At 39.2% G+C, this 19,425-nt stretch overlaps 1 protein-coding gene across 1 annotated transcript in view; it reads right to left on the reverse strand.

Annotated features, from left to right (window-relative positions):
- Positions 1 to 19,425, reverse strand: part of LOC126194936 (uncharacterized) — a 64,812-nt gene that overhangs the window by 42,888 nt on the left and 2,499 nt on the right. The window contains exons 2-3 of the mRNA XM_049933320.1: positions 13,301 to 13,484; positions 13,099 to 13,217 (exon numbers count right to left, since the gene is read on the reverse strand). Of these exons, the coding sequence (XP_049789277.1) occupies positions 13,099 to 13,217; positions 13,301 to 13,426 (245 nt within the window). The 5' untranslated portion in view covers positions 13,427 to 13,484. The remainder of the gene's footprint in view (positions 1 to 13,098; positions 13,218 to 13,300; positions 13,485 to 19,425) is intronic.

Consider the following 19,425-nt stretch of genomic DNA (forward strand, 5'->3'; position numbering starts at 1 on the left):
AAAAATACGTTTCTAACATCTGCGATATCTCTGCTAATGGAATAAAGTATAGCCATTATATAATCTAAAGACATCAAATTAAGGTAACTAATGATTATTTGTAGACACAATCTTCTGCTGAAAGTTTCAGCAGGCTAGCAGACAGCATCTGCAAGCCTGTAGAAGTCTGTACATTGTCTTGCCCCGTACACCCATTGTCTGTACACTTGCACTCAGTTAACTATGAGACCTTGAAATGTGCGGTTGAAAAATGGAGTCTCAGTGTTCTTATTAATGAAGTTTGTCGTAGCAATAGGTACAGAGTGTTTCCTGAAGACCTTACTTTAAATGAAAATTACATTGAAGGAAAAAAATTTTTTGTTTTACACGAGAGTTGACTTACAGGTTAATCTGCAAAAAACAAGTAATGAAATACTTTTCAAAAATCTCATCACCATTTGGTCAGCCTTGCTTGGACCCTTTTTAGTAGTGTAAGATGCCTATAACTAAAGGTCTGAGAGAAATAACATAGATCATTATTCTAAAAATAAAAGCCTTTTATCAATATAATACATGAAAATCATTGTGTCTAACAGGCTGTTCTACAATATTTGTAATTAACAAAGAAAAGGATAGTTATAATTCAGGCAAAGAATTACAACTTATTGAAAACAATAAAAAAAAGTAGACTCCAGTTTCCAAAATCTTAGTTGTATTGCCTGCTAATAAAATTAGAAAACTAAGTGAAGAAAAAAGATCATTTGCTGTGACTGGAAAAATTGAGAAACTGACAACTACGCTCAAAAAGATTTTGGAAGTTTCATTTCAAAAGCTAATTTGTACTGTACCAAATGGAAGTTCTAAAACCTTTTCACCCAAATATGAGGGTTTCAAATCTTGTCCAGTGCAGTCCCCAACAAACAGTCTTTCCTTCTCATCCCGTCGATAAATCTCCCCTGACCCACGATGCTGGGTGACCTAACTATACCCCTTTCCCTAAACCTCTCCAGTCCTTTTCTTTCACCCTTCTTCCTTCCCATCTTCTGCCAGAAGAAGGAGCCACTGGCTCTGAAAGCTAGAAAATGTCAAATCATTTTGTGTGTGTTCCCCGTGCCACCGTTTGGTGAGTAGATTTTTTTATCTATCCATTTACATTATATTATCAATAATTGATCATTTTTGTTGGAATATGATGATATGATAGAAAAGCTACAAACTAAATGCTGTTTTTCAAATATATGAGATACAATTAAGATTATCAGTTTATTGTCAAATTCGAGGAGTCAAGCAAAAGTTAGCGATGAATTTGATGGGCCAGGACATTTGGTTAAATTAACAGGGCATTTAGTAAAATAACATGGAATTTTACCTGCATTACAAAAGAAAAATGCATGTAATTTGATAGAAGAAAATGTGACTGAAAAGGTAATTTGGCTTTATGAAGATGACAATAACAGTTTTTTGATGCCAGGCAAAAAAACACTGCTTCTCTGTGAAAGAAAATGGTACTAAGGTTCAAAGACAAAAAAAAAAGTTAATACTGTGCAACTTAAATGAACTACTCACTGAATTCCATAAATGAAATCCTGACATTTAAATGGAAAGATCAAAATTTTGCGAATTGAGACCAAAATGGGGTATTGTCGCAGAGGCGTCTGGCATCCATAACATTGGTTTGTCTCACAAGAATGTAAAATTGATGATAGGTGGGTCCAATCTTACAGTCGCCTATGAAGACCTTTTGGAAGTTTGAGTAAGCAACGCTGAGTTTCAGTTGTATGATCACAGGAAAATGGCAAGATTGTCCAGGCATACAGGCTTTACTTGACATGTTTGAAGAATCTGAAGAAGACTACTTGATGAATGACAATACAGAACACATACAATGGGTGACAAGTCAGAACAGAAATGGTGAAAATCACAAAACCACGAGAAAAGGTTTTTGAAGTGTTGGTAACTAACCTTGAAAATCTGAAAATGCATTATTTTATTGCCAAGTGCAAGGTAAATTTATGGAAGACAAAAAGTAAACTTTGGCAGTTTATGAATGCATAATTAATGCTGACTTCTCTGGAAACTGTTCCTTGGTTGTTGAAGACTACTGTAAACTTCAAGATAAACTGAAGAGTAGTCACAGTTTTTGTGCCATAAGTGACCACCTTGAACACAACACTACAGCAGTGCACGCTTTTCAACTGCAGTTAATAAACGACATAGAACAACAACATCCCTCCATAAACAAACTTTATCTACTTCTCTTATGGCACTGAAACCCAATATAAGAATTAACAAAAATACTTTTTACATCTCCTTTCACCAACAAGATTTTGAACTTGATATAAAACGGCACTTATTTGCATTATGCCATGGGAAAAATGCATGTGATGGTTGGGGGTCGAACAAAGCAAACTGTCAGTGGTCCTATGGGAATCAGAAATGTTTAAATTCTGTAAGGAACATGTAAAAGGAATTACCTGTGCTTCTGTAAAATGTGAAGAAATACAAGAACTCCATACCAGTGTCTTGAAGTAAAGATTCAACACTTGTCAGAAGACTAAAAGCACTATATTTCCATTGTTTTATATCTGTCAAATAGTGTGCTCAAGTGCAGTCACCTGATAGTGAACTTCAACACGGAAAACTTGTGCTACTGACACTTCAAAATAAAGGTACTGTGGCTTCTGTTTACAATGAACAAGGGTGGATTGCCAAATTTGATAATATTGCTTGTTAAAACCAAGATGTGCATGTTACATTTTACCATCCACCAGAACCAAGGACCTCATTTAAGAAAGTTGAGAAGCATTAAGTTTGGATGCCAGTTAAAAATGTATTGAAGCTGTCTCCCCTGGAATTTACAAATGTGACTGGGCAAACTTTTAAACTAATGCCCAAACTGAGTGACGAAATTTCTCAGATGTTCAATGAACAATGTAGTAAAAAGAAATAAGATGAGAACAAGCTATCTCATTTTCAATAAAAAATAACAAGTAAACATAGATATGTTTAAATCATATAGTTAACAGACTTTATTCCATTAGCTTACATACTGCAGATGTTAAAGATTTATTTTTGACTCATATTTGTATTTTTTCATAATTTCCAATCGAATCTTAAAGCAGAAATTTAGACTGAAGTTTGACATTATAGATGTCTTTTAAGTATGTAATTTTTAGATTTTTATCTGGTCTCCTAATAAAGATATTGCTTGCCAAAATATGAAAAATTTTAAAAATCTGTTTTAAAATAGTTATTTTTTAAGTGTAAGCTTCTCACCACTGACACTCAAAGAAGGTAACTATACTACACATTGTAATTGCAAAAAAATGAAAATAAAATAAAAATTTAAGGCTGAGAAAGTACTCCTTCTTTGGAAAACTGCTGTTGAAAACTTGAGGGGGCTTTTTTTAAACCTAATTTGTGACCGTCACCTTGAGCTACTAACAATATATTAAGGAATACATTCGGTTAGATGATTATGGTTTTCATTTGTAGACCAATGGTGGCAAATTAAATGCTTTTTGGTTGTAACACCTTGGGCAACCCACTACCGAATAATTAAAAAAAACTGCTTGCAATCTGAAAGAAAAATGGCCACCATTTCTAAATGATAGAAATTAAAAAAAAGTACTTTTGAGTCTACTAAACATTAGGGAATTCACCTAGTAAATATTTTTCCTCAGATGGTCAAGCAATCTGCAACTTGTTATTGATTGATGCCCATATTAATGCCCACTAAATGTCCACGTACTTTTAATCCGATAGTGAATAAATGTATCTTGCCAAATCTAGGATCTGAACCTTAATAATGCAACAAGAGTAAGCATTAAGAAAAGTCCCCAAGTGAGGATATGTATCACAATATGCATTCATCTTCATCATCATCATCATCCACTTAGGCCTACCACTTTATCTGGATTAAAGTCTCTTCCAGTCTCTTTACAGACTATAGCTATTCAAATCTGTTCTGCTTGCTTGTTTATGACAGAAATCCAGCTTCCATTAGTTCATCCTCTTGGTCTTTCCTTATAACAAGGACTTCAACACCAAATCTCCTTAGTCATCTCAATACACATTGTCTTAACATTATAATGTCCTGAATTCCTGTCTCTTCTCTTATTAATATAATAATATGTTTATGTCATTGTTATGCACAAAATGCATCTTTTCACTGTGCAATCTTCAATTTGTGAACCGTTTGAATATTTAACACCCACGTTTCATTTCCACTAGTTAGTGCTGGCAGAGTACATTGGATTCTGTTTAAGGTTCATTGAGAATTTACTCCTGAATAAAGCACCTACTTTAGCAAATGGAATCCAAGTCCTCCTGTTTATTGGTCTCTACAAATTACATAATAATTTTTGTCCCAATTTTCACAGCCAAAAGGAGAGTGGGAAATGGACAAATTGGTATCAAATTGATCAATGAGAGGTATACTTTTGCAAAAAATATTTCATTACTTGAAAGTAATCTGCATAATTAAGAGAAACTTAATTATTTGAGTGCATACTGCACCATGGACTTTTGTACGAGTTTTCAAAGAGACAAAGAGTGGAAAATGGACAAACAGGTATCGAACTAAACAGTGTGAGGTCTGAAGCCAGAAGCAGCTTCTGTGACTGTACGAGTCCATCCATACACATTGGCCATGAGACCAAACTGCTCCTATTACCTTGTTAGAACTGCTTATCAGTTAGCTTCAAGAGATTTTTACAGTCTAGAAAATAATTGTTGTGACCAATCATACAGAACAAATATTCTTGAGGCCTAATAGTGGATGAATCATTCAAGACAATGTCTCCACTCAAAGCGTGTACAACAGTGCATTGTTAGTTGTAACAGGCAGACGACATGTTTTGCAAGTGCTGCACATTTAACGATTTGACAGAGAAACTCATGCTGCACTGTTCTTCTTCAGCAAGTCAGTGTAGTAGTTGGCACAGAAACAGTTACATGAAAAATATGTGCAACTCTCACATTTATTTATACGTAAAAGCTGACTTCAGAATTTTCCACTTTGTGTACAAGATTCATGTGCTAATCTGAAATTCAAAATTCACATATTTTACTGTTCTCATAACTTCTACAGAACCTTTCATTGATTGTATCAATACCCATTTGTATAGTGATATATTGTGAAATTTTGAACAATCACAAGTGCTGCAATAAACTTTTACTGTTGTTGTCAACTGTAGGCTTAAACTTATTTGTGCTCTTTTAAAATATTTGAGAACAGTAGGCCTATCCTCGTTCAAAACAACTGTTCTCTAATTTCAATGTACAGTAGAGTCCCACTATTCCAAAAATTGTGCCTATTCTGAAACAAATTCCAGAAAAAAAAATTTTAACTTAGAAACAAGAAAAATTAAACAGATGTTTGTGAAAAAACATGCATTTATTATTATACAAAGAAGCTAAATAAAAGCTGGTTGGCTCCACTTATAATACTGTGCACAATCATTTTTAATTACTGCTAAACATGAAAAATAACCAATTTAAACACACTTAAGAAGTAAAGTCAGTCATTTTTTTCTGATGAAGAGCACTGAACAGACTAGAGGATGCAATGTTCCGTCATTGCCGCATGAACATAATATGATGAAGTGAGCTGTTCGACACAGCATTAGGCGAGGTCAAGAGCATTTGCTCCTTTTGCGTGTGGTGTGAATTCAGTTTGAACATACACCACCTCCTCCTCACTTTTCTCCAAGTCGATCTGAGCTAATGAGCCCTGCACCATTGCTATGATGTCTTTGTCTCTGTACTCCTGGTGGTCATTGCTGTTAAAAGCAGCCCACTCCTCAACACAGCTTTCTTCTGTGTCTTCACAGCCAGGGATTTTCTCAACTAGTGGAAAAAGGTCACAGTCTTTCACTGATGTAAAAGTTGTTTCAACAAATTCCTATGTACACCAGAGATTTTCCCATGATTTTTGTAATGCGCCTTTAGTGATGTTATCCTGTGCTTCAGCCAACAGGTAAATGACATCTTTTATTGTAACTGTATTGTAATTGTAATAGAATATGTTATTGTAATTGTGGTAAGTTTTTCAGGATTGTGTTTTCACTTTCATCCTCTTCAAGGAAGGTTCAAACCAGCATGTTTCTACATTTCTGTTTAATGGCCTGCAAACACACCCTGGTCCATAGGCTGAATAACTGAGGTTACATTCATTCAGTGGAAGAAAAACTGCTTTGATGTCTCGACAAACAAGTTTTGTTTCTTTTGGGTGGGACAGAACACCATCTATAAACAGCAGAGCACAATTAGGCAAACCCATTTTCTCTATTGAATGCAGTCCTTTAGGAACAAACTGGTGCTCAAACCATTCCTTGAACAAGTCTGGCTCCATCCAAGCATTTTTTTTTTTTTATTCTCACAATACACAGGAAGTCAGTTGATTTTAATGTTTTTGAACACTTGTGATTTCACTGATTTGCCTCTTACCATCAACCCAAGTTTGTTTGGTGCTGAAGCATTGCCGCAAGCCAAGGCAGATTTCTTTTCTTGCGAAGCATGACTTTTGGTAGGTACAGCCTCAAAGCTCAGTCCAGTCTCATCCACACTGTAAACTCGCTGCAGTGTGCAGTTCTAAGAAGAAACAAGGTCTTTATTTTCTTTTAGGTAATTAGCAGCTGCTTCATTGTCAGCCGACAGCTTCTCTCCAGCAATTGTGAGCTGTCTAATTCTGTGTGTTTTCTTCAAATTATGCAAAAAACCATAGCTAGCTGAAAATGACCGGTCACCATCCATAAGCTTGTTCAGTTGATATGCCTTTGCTTTTACTGAAGGAGCATAAATGGGGATTCCTTTCTGTCTTTCTTGAGTGACCCACAAGAACAAGGCCTCATCAAATTTTGCAACTTAAGTCATTTTTTGCTGCTTTTCAAGAGTTATTTTACTTGAAGCAGAACAAAACTGCTCTATTTTAAAGTGACTTTTTTTCTAGTCACTAATTGTTGCTTCTCTGACACCATAGTCAAGTGATGATTTAGCAGCACTTTCTCCCTTGTCCACTCTTTTTAACACTTAAAGTTTCTGTTTTAAACTACAAAAAGAACAACTGTTTAGTTGCCATGTTTAATGTTTAACAGAAAGGCATAGTGACTTGGTGAAGTAACTCAGCCCTCACGGAACAAAGTTTAACAATAAATTTGCAATAATGTGTTTGGAATGTGGGAGAGAGAGGAATAGGTAGGGTGTCTGGGCTACAGGTTGTCAAAGGTTACTAGCAGGTGCCCCCACACTTAATTTTAATTGCTAAGTCAATATACTGATAATATGCACGAAATCCACTTACTCCAAATTCCCACTATACCGAACAGTGTTTGGTCCCAATTAGTTTGGAAGATTACAAGAGAAATAGGTAATTTTTGAGAACTTTTCAGATTCTTACAAAACTATATTTTCATATAGTTACTGGTACAAGTGTTTTGGATATGTAACTTATTTCGCAGAAAATCAGTGTTTGTGGTTCACAGTTACCACCAAAGAATAGACCATCCCCCCCCCCCCCCCCAATTGCACTGAATATCTATGAAATAAATGTGCATGTTTGAGAATTTTTGGAAGCTACCATTGTCTCATGCATAATCTGATTTGTAGTAAATCAGAGTTAATATTGTCTGGAACAATATTAACAGTAATCTCAGACTTTTTGCAGATGATGTCATCTACAATGAAGCATTGTCTGAAAGAAGCTGCACAAATATTCAGTCAGATCTTGATAAGATTTCAAAGTGGTGCAAATACCAGCAACTTATTTTAAATATTCAAAAATGTCAAATTGTGCACTTTGCAAAATCCAAAAACATGGTATCCTATGACTACAATATCAATGAATCATTGTTGGAATTGGTCAACTCATAAATATCTGGGTGTAACATGTTATAGGGATATGAAACGGAGTGATCACATAGGCTCAGTCATGGGTGAAGAAGGTTGTAGGCTTTGATGTATTGGTAGAATACTGGGGAAGTGCAAACAGTCTACAAAGGAGATTGCTTACAAATGACTTGTATGACTGGCTCTGTAATATTGCTCATGTGTATGGAACCCATACCAAGTAAGACTTACAGGGGTATTGAACATATACAGGGAAGTGAAGCACGAATTATCGAAGGTTTGTTTGATCTATGGAAGTGTGTTACAGAAATACAGAAGAAACTGAATTGGCAGTCTCTTGAAGATACATACAAACTATCCAAAAAATTCTACTAACAAATTTTCATGAACAGTCTTTAAATGATGACCCTAGGAGCTCCCACACTCCATAGTGAATGGAATAGCAAGAAACCCTAATAACTGGGACAATGAAACATACCCTATGCCTTGACTTCATGGTGGTTTGCAGAGTATAGATGTAGACATTTACATGTTTCGAAGTTTTTGTCTCCATGACACCACTACGTCAAACCTATTTTCTTTGTAGGTCACTGATGAGAATGCTATAAATTAAAATTGTATCACCCCACCAGATAGAGGTTTCCTCATGCCCATTTGCATCTGCAACAGGCATCTTTGCTACAGTATATACTGATTCTTCATGCAAAGCTGTGTAAATAACTTGAAAATGGCACATCTCACTATGTAAATAGCATCAAAAATCCTCTTACATGCTCTGTCTTCTACCATTCTGACCACGTACCCTGCCCACACAGTCTTCTTATTTTAATGGTAGTGACAATGTCAGGTTTTTCAAAAAGGTGGTGGTGTTTTTTCGTATGAATGTGCCATCCTTCTTGATCATGTATTGGGCCATATATTTTACGTAGCACCTTTTTCTCCCAAATGCTAGGGATCCTTTCCTGATTTACAGTCGTGGTCCACATTTCAGCACCATACATGACAACTGGTCTTATAATTGTTTTGTAAATGAGGATTTTGGATTTTCGTGATAGCAGCAAACTCCTAAGCACGGGTAATGCAGCAAAGTAGCATCTGTTACCTGCTGCTATTCTGGCTTTCACCTCACTGCCAATGTCATTTGTCTCAGTGATAGTCGACCAAAGGTACTTTAAGTCTCTCACCCTTTCAAACTCCCTGTCGGCTATCCTGAGATTTGGTAGGTTTTGTTGGTTGGTCATTGTCATATACTTGGTCTTTTCGACACCGACTGTCAGGTCAAGTTTCCTTGCACCTTTCTCCGGTTGTTGATAGGCTTCGCCTAGTACAGCAGTATTTCGTGCGAGTAATGCCACATCATCAGCTTAGGCTAGGTACTGCAGTGAATGATTAAAGAAGGTTCCTCCTTTATTTAACTATCTGACTTATGACTTTTTCTAGGCAAAGGTTGAATAGCAATGAGGAGTAACTGTCACCCTGACCAAGTCCCTTCTCCACTTCCACTTCTCTGGAGATTTCGTCCTGTGCGTTTACTTTACCGTTGGTTTCACTGAGGGTCATCATAGAACGTTTACTGAGCTGCTTAGGTATTCCATCCTCTTCCATTACATTCCGCAATGCCTCTCTTGAGAGGCATAGGCTTGTTTAAAGTCGATATAAAGCTGGTGTACGTTAATTTGATGTTCGTAATATTTTTCAAGTATTATGCACAATGTGAATATCTGACAGTCTCCAACTCTCTCTTCCACATATGGAGTAAGCCTGTTGGTTAGAATATTGGAGAAAACTTTATATGTAGTATTTAGCAGGGAGATTCCTCGATAGTTCTGGCAGTTTAATTTATCTCCATTTTTATGTATGGAGCACATTATAGCTGTTTTCCACTCCATTGGCATGCTCTCCTCTTGCCAAATATTCAGTATTATTTTACAAATTGCTTTCCACAGCGTTTCCCCACCATATTTGAGAAGTTCGACCTGGAGCTGATCTTCTCCAGGTGCCTTATTGTTTTTTAAGGTCTTAATAGCTTGCGTCACTTCCCCCAGTGTAGGTTCTGGTGTTAAAACCTCTGGTGCATAGTAAGTTAGTTCCACCAGTTCCTCTTGTTCTAACCTTTCTACTTCTGGGTTCAGAAACTCTTTGAAGTATTCTGCCCACCTGTCAAGTATTTTATTACTCTCCCCTATCAACTCCTCTTCTTTGTTCCTACACATATTTGTTCTGACTTGGAACCCGGTCTTTCCTTCTTTAATCTTTTGGTACATTTCACGAATTTGCTTCTCTTCTTCTAGCAGTTCAGTTTCTTCCAGTTTTTTTTCTTTTCTTGAGCTCTTTTCTTCTGTCTGCGGACTCTCTTCGTTAGATGGCGCTTTTCATTATATTCATTCAGATTTGCTCGAGTTGTTCTTCGTCAAACCAATCATCCTTCGTTTGAGCCCGTTCATGTCCCAAAACCCCTACAGCTGCCTCGAGGATTGCAATCATACATCGTTTCCACATTACTTCTGTATGTTCATTTGACGTGTCCCCTCTTCTATTTTCGTCTGATATTCTCTCTGTATTTCTTCTAACTTCAGTTTCTTAATGTCAGACCTCTTTTGTTTGTGGCCTTTTTGTTTACTCAATAGGGCAGGGAGGGCTCTAGATGTGTGGTGAAGACAGTCTCCCTAAGGAAGTAAACCTGATACAAATCACCTGCTGCCTTGCACTTAATAGAGGGATGGAAGGCCAAGGATGCTCCCCTGAACATGGAGCCAGCTACCTGCGAGCTGTAAAGGGCAACCCCCCAAACGGTTGGGCGGAAGATTAACGATCTCCCCCAGTAAAAAATCAAATGTTGCGAATGGTAACAGAGGAATAAGCCGGACAGATATTTTGATGGCAACCCCAGCAAACAAAAAAAGGATAAGAGATATGTACATAGGAACATGGAATGTGCGGAGCCTATACCAAGCTGGAGCCCTACGTCAGCTGCCAATGCAAGTAAATAACTACAGTATAAAAATACTGGCTCTCCAGGAAATTAGGTGGAAGGGGAGTGACATAATGGACACAGGAAATTTCACTATCTTCGGTAGTGGCGGGACAATGAATACCTTTGGAACAGGTTTTTTGGTCGCTAAAGAACTGAAACATGTGATGTGCTTCCAACCAATCAATGGACAAATGTCTACATTACGATTTTGGGGAAAATTTTTCAACATTACAATGATAAATGTACATGCACCCACAGAGGAGGCAGATGAACAACAAAAGGACAAGTTTTATAGCAAGATAGAACAGCTGTATGATCAGGCTCCCAAACATGATGTCAAGATGATAATAGGAGACCTGAATGCAAAAATACGAAAAGAAGAGGCCTTTCAGCCAACTATAGGAAGACATATGAAATATCAAACAACAATGGAATTAGGGCTGTAGATTTTGCTATGGTAAAAGCATGACTGTCGGCAGTACATGTTTCCCATAGTACACAAAGAAACACGGATTTCACCTGATGGACAAACCAGAAATCCGAAAGACCATATATTGATTGATGAGAGACACGGATTGTAAATAATGGATTTTAGGAACCAACGTGGAGCTGACTGCAATTTAGACCCCCACCTAACCACAACCTTGAAAAATCTCGACATACATGAGGAAAAAATGTTTAGATTGAGCAATTCTCATAAGCTATCATGTTCTATTACCCAACCGGCTCCAACAGATGACGACCAATGACCAACAGCAACATGCAACTGACCAAGTGTCCTGCAAGTGCACTTAGCCAACAGAAAGTCTATAAGTACAATCGTAGCTTGAAGTGTAGGTAAGGTTTAGAAGTGACAGTTTGGTTGTGGACTGGCGAAGTCAATGAATGAGAATACAAAATCTTTGGCTCATTGAAAGCATCTCATTCCATTTGTCTGCTTCGACCTGTGAGGTAATGGGTGTGTGACACCACTATGACGTGCTGTGTTGAGTTTGTTCGTGTTTATAGATTTCATGTTAAGTCTGATGGTACCCTCTCATGGTGGATGCTGATGTGTTGAATTTAATGTGTGGTATTGGGTTCATTTGAGTCTTGATTATCACTGTGGTCATGTGGGTTTATTTCAGCTTAGGTAGTAAGTGCTGTAAGATGGATTTGGAAGGGTTTGCTTTGTTTTCAGGGAGTTACATTTTTTTTCTTTTGTTTGGTGTTTGGTTTTTTTGTTAGGTCTGATTAGTTTGGTGTTTGTTTCTCCCCCTCCCTTCAACCCCACCCCTTCTCTCTCTCTCTCTCTCTCTCTCTCTCTCTCTCTCTCTCTCTCTCTCTCTCTCTCCCCCCCCCCCCCCCAGTAATTTTAGTTCTGGTTTTATTCTAGAGAATTTGTGAGGTATTATCAGTTTTATGTTTATGGCACTTCAGTTGTTTTTAACTGATCTAGTAGATATGGAATTTTTTAGGTTTCTGAGTTGTCCAGGTTTTGGTGGTGTTTTGTGAGTTATGTAGGCGTGTGAAGTTTGTGGTTGTGGTTTTTTTATTTGTAGTTTGCCAGTACGTGTTTAGAATTACGTCAGAGCTATATAGGACACGGGAAAAGTCCAATTCCACTTTTCAAAGTTGGTGGTGTTGGTTATTTTGTTCTGGTATCAACAGCTTTCTTTGAGCTATATAGGGCGAGTGAAGTGTATGGTTCCTGTTGGTTTTGTGGCTGTAGCGTTATGTTGTAAGTTGAGACTTTTTTTATAATATTTGTTTTGGGATGAAGTGGTCTTTTTTACCAATTTATATTTAGCTTGTCCCTGCCCTACACTCCCTATTTCCTACGGTTGTCTTGTCAGTTTCATTTTATTGTTGGAGTGGGAAGTTCTTGTGCCATTTTTACTTTTGTTTGTGTGTGTGTGTGTGTATCCAATTTTTGTGGATACTGATCCAAAAACAGATACAGCATACCTTGAGTTGGAACTATGTTTCTTGGGGGGGGTGAGATACACCTGTCAAACAAAACACACAGTTCACAAACTAAACTGCAAACACTGTTCATCCATTTAGAGCAATACATTAACAAAAGACAAAATCCTTACAACAATGTGGTTAACACAGCACAATATGAGCTCCTTACAGGCATCTACGAGATTGTACTGTTGGTTTTTATGATTCTGACCAGCTTTTTGTCCGACAAATGTGGTAGTCTAAAAATATATACACAATGATTACATAACTTTATATTTGCACTGTTTGGCAGAACATCTTGATATTTTTAGGATATTTTTAGGCAATAACACAAATGAGAAAGAACTCACTGCAATGTAGGTGTGATTGTCTGTTCTAGTGTTGGAGTCGGTACAGCCACAGGACTCATCAATGAATGCGGTACTGGAAGTACACTTGATGTTGATCCAGTTTTATTCTGTGATGTACCCTGTAATGACAACATAACTACTGCCGACAAAAGTCTTTGATGTGGATATCAAATGGAGTATACCCTTAGTGAAGATATCTTACCGATGATGAAGCTTTCGAAGGAGTAACTGGCGGCGAGTTCACGGCCAAAGTAGTCAAGTTTCTATTCTCTGCATTAACTCCACAGTTCTTGGTATCTTTCCCTGTGGCACTCATCATCATCATCATATGGTTTTCTGCTACAGTCTAAATTATATATCTACTTGTGGTAACACATGGACCAAACCTGAAAAATTTTACAAGAGTTAACAGCAAAACATAATTAATTACAGTAATGTAGTCAATATTTTGCACTGGCTTCATTCAGATTACTTCTGTGTGTAAACATATGGTACGTCATTTTTAAGGAGCAGAACAATACTGTAGGTGAACAAGTGCTTTTAGATGACTCAATTTCGTCACAGTACACTGTGATGAAATGAGCTCCATCTTTTGTTTTTATCTGGTATAAAACTTGCACCTGTTCACTTCCCAAAAGATACAGCCAATGGAAGAATTTTGACATGTTTGGGGTTGAACCATTAACTGAAGCTGTGGCTCTTGTTTGTTTGTAGCAACACAGAAGCACACTATTTGACCAGTCTGCTTTGACCCATATATCACCAACATTGTGGACACCCTACTTCCAGCATATATAGCATGCTGACCATAATGTCACTACACACACACATGAAAAAAAACCACCACCTGAGAATATTTCACTCCAGTAATAAAATGAAACCAACAGGACAACTGCAAGAAGTAGGCCAAGCAAACTAAATATATGACATGAAAAACAGATCCATCACAAAACAAATACCAAACACAAATCAAAAACCCAAACTCCCACATACACTTGACCAATTAAAATACAAACAACGAACTATACACCAAAACAATCACTCATAAACAAGGCATTAAAAATCAAATGAAACAAAAAAATTACTTACCAAAATTAGCCACTGACAAATATGACTAGTTGGTTAAAGTTTCTAAGAAACTGACAAACGAAAATTTTATAAAGGTACCCCAAAGAAAATGAAACTGATATAGAAGATACTGAGAAAGAAACGGGAAAAATCATGTGAAGAACACCATGTACTGAACTATTCGAAAGCTCAAACAAAATATCAGACACAAATGTAGTTGCCAATAAATTTAATTCCTATTTTACAGACGTAACAGGAAAGGCTGGGAAAGACTAGGCTGCACACAGATTAAAGTACTTTTTTTTATATATATATATCCAACACATGAGAAAGAATTATGAAATGTTACTGGAGGGTTAAAATCAAAATTTTCATATGATACTAGTAACATCCCTTCCTGTACATTACATAAAGGTGTAAAAGTAACAGCAAAGCCCTTTGTGGATATCTGTAACTCCTCGTGCATTATTGGGATCTTTCCTGAAAAACTGAGAATAGCAAATGTGAGACCACAGTTATAAAAAAGGGCAAAGAACAGACATAAAAATAACAGACCAATGACTTTGCTATCTGGTGTGTCTAAAATATTCGAAAGAATATTTTACAAATTCTTCTATTCATTTTAGATGAAATAGTCTTTTATCAAACTCTCATAATGGCATCTGGAAATGTCAGTCCAAAGAAAATGCAATCTTAAATTTTTACTTAGAAACATGGGCAAAAAACGAACAGAACAAGATTTGGAAGACCAAATGTCTGCACAAGGGCACCAGGCACAAAGAAAAGAGGGCTCTGAAACGCAGCTCAATTGGCATAGGCAATGATCCAGTTTGTAAGGATCAATGCAGTTGAATTTAAAGCATGATTGGCACCAAACAACTTTATACACTCTACCTCATATAATTTCCATATTGGACTGTGGAAAGCTTCAGGAAATTAATCACATCATCTGTGGCTACCCTCAATACAGCTTGGAGTGTGATCGGTTGACTACAGAGTTGATCCGCATGTATCAACCACTTTCTTCTTATCTGTTAATCCTCTTGTCTACAAAGAATTTGAACATTTCTAAATTACTAGAGATTCAGTTTTAAAGGTTGAAATCAAATTTCAACTGTCTTATTGAATAAAATTCTTCTGGGTATTGTACCGTGTCACCGGAGAAAAGATTTTAATTATAAAATGCAAGACCAACATTTTGAGCATATTACTAAGGCCTTCCTCAGGGCAATGTAGTTTAACTGTGTGTGGGGTGGCAGGGGGGGGGGGGGGGGGACTGTTTGAAATTTACTATTATTTTGTTTAAGCTATCCAAGATGGATTTCTGTATTATTCACTGTGGCATCTTCTGTCATCGTCCAATGCTGAAACGTGTGCGGGTGTTTGAAAGTACAGTACCGTGAAACTTTCCCGCTGGACACCAGAGACGCTATACACAGCAACATTTGTTCTGTGATTTACTCTTTGATTGTGGATTTCTGTCCAATGTTCTACTCCTTGGTGAAAGCGTGAGTCCAAGTGTGTTAGATACGCAATAATTTACTGTACTGAACTTTTCTCACACCTTCGCACGAGTTATCGGTTGCAGTGTGTTATTGTCTGTTCCAATCACAGGGTGCTATTAATAAATTATTATATCAAGTTGAGACAAGCCTACTTCCCTTATTCAGCCTACAAGCACACGCAGATGTTAAACCGTCGATTGTGGTAATTCAAACCGGTAATGACAAGGTGGTGACCTCGACGTGATCTCTTGTGTGCACGCTGAATTTACAAAAAGTCCTTGCAAGAAACGGAGATGGCGAATCCACCAGAGCCGACAAATACTTCTGTGGCATGTCTAGCGGTGAGACTACCATCCTTCTGGCCGCACAATCCATCCCTGTGGTTTGCCCAAGTCGAAGCAAATTTTTCCTACAGGGTATCACAGTTGACACCACGAAATTCATGCTTGTGGTCAGCCAACAAGATCACCAGTACACCCCTGAGGTTCAAGACAACATAATTAGCCCACCGGGAACAAACAGCTACGACCAATTGAAAGCAGAACTAATTCGGCGCGTGTCTGCTTCGCAAGAAGAACAAATCTGGCAGGTGCTCACCCAAGAGGACATCGGCAATAAGAAACCTTCACAGTACCTACGACATCTGCAGAGTAAAGTAAACGCAGGTACAGTCCCAGACAGCTTACTGCGCACAATCTGGAGCAGCCAGTTACCACCACCAGTGAAGGCAGTCGTGGTGTCACAGACTGATGTGTCTTTAGATGCAGTCGCCGAATTAGCCGATAAGATCCAAGAGGCAATGACGCCATCAATAGTTAGCTCCGCCACCACAGCTTGCACCTGCGCGGCGACAACTGTCACACACACGGATTATGATGTTCTCACCGACAAAGTGGACTTATTATCACAGCAAATCAGTGAGCTGTTACAATGCTGCGACACGGACAACAGGAGCCGACATCGATTCCGTCGTCGCTCACGCAGCCGATCATTGACAGCCTCGACTACGACAGTCACAGAACAAACAGTCTGTTGGTACCATTGCAAGTTTGGCAAGCAAGCACATAAGTGTACGACGCCCTGCGCCTACCCAAATGGCAGCGGCAATCAGAAGTGAGTGCCTCCTCCAGTTGCCGTCCGACATCCAGGTGCCTGTTTGTGAGTTCCACCTGGAAGTACTAAGTAGACGCTTGTTCCGATTTGTCAATCTTTCCTCCAACCATGCTACGCCAGGAGCGACCGTCCATTCTCATTTGCCTCACAGCTGCTAGTAACTCCTGGATTACAACGTACAGCACGATGCGCTTCGAACTTGGCCTCGCGTTGCGATGCGCTTTCACATGGGACTTTACCATCGCAGATGTCTCTGAACCAATCATCGGAGCCGACTTCCTCGCCCATTACAACCTGGTGCCTGACATAAGGAACTCTTGCCTGGTCAACAACACCACCGGCCTAACAACTTCCGGATTCCATCGAGATGCTCCTGTCCCTACTACCAACGTAATTCAGGTAGTGGATGGCGAGTACGTGGTGCTGCTGCAAGGATTTCCAGCCCTGATGCGATCACCCAAAGCACCTAAGGAGGTAAGACATGATACCGTCCATTATATTGAGACTACTGATGGACCCCCTAACTCTTTTAGGCTATGACGTTTAGCCCCAGATCGCCTCAAAATAGCAAAGGCAGAATTTGACTATGTAGCATGAAGGTGTAATCCGGCCTTTGAACAGCCCTTGGTCCTCAGCATTACATCTAATGCTAAAGAAGGAAGGTGCATGGAGGCTGTGCAGCGATTATAGAGCCCTGAACGCCCGTACAATACCCAATCGATATTACGTATGCTTGTTGCGCGATTACAATTACGCATTGAGTGGTTCAGTAGTGTTCACTGTGTTAGACTATGCAAAGACCTACACACAGATACCTGTAGCCGAACGTGACATTCCAAAGACAGCCATCACTCCTTTTGGTTTATTAGAGAGCATGTTCATGACTTTTGGACTGAGGACCACACAGACATGGCAGCGCTTCATAGATTCTGTGCTACAGGGTTTACCTTTTGCGTTTGCATACCTGGACGACATTTTGGTTTTTTTGTCGTTGCCTGAGGAACATCGCCACCATCTATTAAGTATTCAAGTGATTGGAACACTACAGACTTTGGAGCACATACGGCAGAGAACTTCTAGCCATTTACGAATCTGTTAAGTACTTCAGACCACAACTAGAAGCACGTGACTTTGTTATCTTTACGGATCACAAGCCACTAACATATGCAATCCACCAGAACAACATGAACTGTTCCCTCAGACAACACAACCAGCTCATATTTATTTCTCAGTTTACAACTGATATATGTCATGTGTCTGAGATTGACACTGTAGTGGCCAACTGTTTGTCCAGAGTCAGCAGCATCGCCAATACGATCGATTACACCAAACGTGCTGCAGCACAGCAAGCTGATGCGGAATTACAAGCGATTCTGTCAAATGGTGAATCAGCGTTGGACCTGCAGCTAGTAGACTTTCCTGGAAGTGACGTGTAGCTATATTGTGACAGGTCCACATCGAAGCCGAGACCCTTCCTACCTCTGGAATTTTGGAAGGATGCTTTCCATTCGCTGCACAACTTGTGTCACCCAGGCAAACGAGCTACAACACGCTTAGTAACAACGCATTACGTGTTGCCTGGAATGCAAACGGATTGCCGCAAATAGGCGAGATGCTGCTTGAAATGCCAGCGTAGCAAGATAAATCGCCAAGTCCACTCAACAGTAGGAAGCTTTCCAACAGCACGATTCACACATGTCCATCTTGACGGTGTTGGCCCACTGTCATCATCTGATGATCACCATTACATACTTAGGATGATTGATCGGTACACTCGATGGCCAGAAGCTGCAGCAGTGGACAATGTTATGGCAGAAACTATCACTTTCACCTTCATCACACACTGGGTGTCACGTTTCGGTTGCCCACTGCACATTATGGCAGACAGGGGACATCAATTTGAGTCTGATTTGTTTCGAGCGTTGACAAAATTTTGTGGTACATTTCACCACCGGATGTCGAGCTATCACCCTGCCAGCAATGGTTTAACAGAGCAATGGCACGGTACCCTAAAAGCTGCCCTAATGTGTCATGACACCGGATGGGCCAAAGCACTTCCTGTGGTATTACTTGGACTCCAAAGCACATTCAAGCCAGACCTGGATACTTCTTCAGCTGAATTGGTTTACAGCGAAGCATTACACCTGCTGGGAGAATTCGTGGCTACCGACAGTGCCAAACCCTACTGGTGACCAGCCGGAATTTCTCCGCCAACTGCACCAACATGTGGCTCACCTCCATCCGCAGCAACCTCACCAACACGGGACTCCTGCCATGTTTGTCCATCGTGATCTATCCTCCTGCACACATGTCATGTTACGAACGGAATGTATTAAGCCCTTGCTCCAATCACCATATTCCGGCCCACAATGCGTCGTAACCAGAGGAAGCAAGACCGTGGACATCTTGATCAATGAGAACCTGACTACAGTCCCCATTGATTACGTGAAACCAGCGTAAGTCTTTCTGGAAGTAACAACGCCCGATCTACCACAACTTGCGCCTCACTCAGCAACCCCACTGTCAACGTCGTCGCCGACACAGGCGCAGCCGGGGGCCGAAGTTGACCCACCACCACGCACGTCAATTTTCCAGCACGCTATTTGGAATGACACCCCGCTTCCACCATGGGGGCTGATGT

This window comes from Schistocerca nitens, chromosome 7 (genome assembly GCF_023898315.1).
Source record: "Schistocerca nitens isolate TAMUIC-IGC-003100 chromosome 7, iqSchNite1.1, whole genome shotgun sequence".
NCBI lineage: Eukaryota > Metazoa > Arthropoda > Insecta > Orthoptera > Acrididae > Schistocerca > Schistocerca nitens.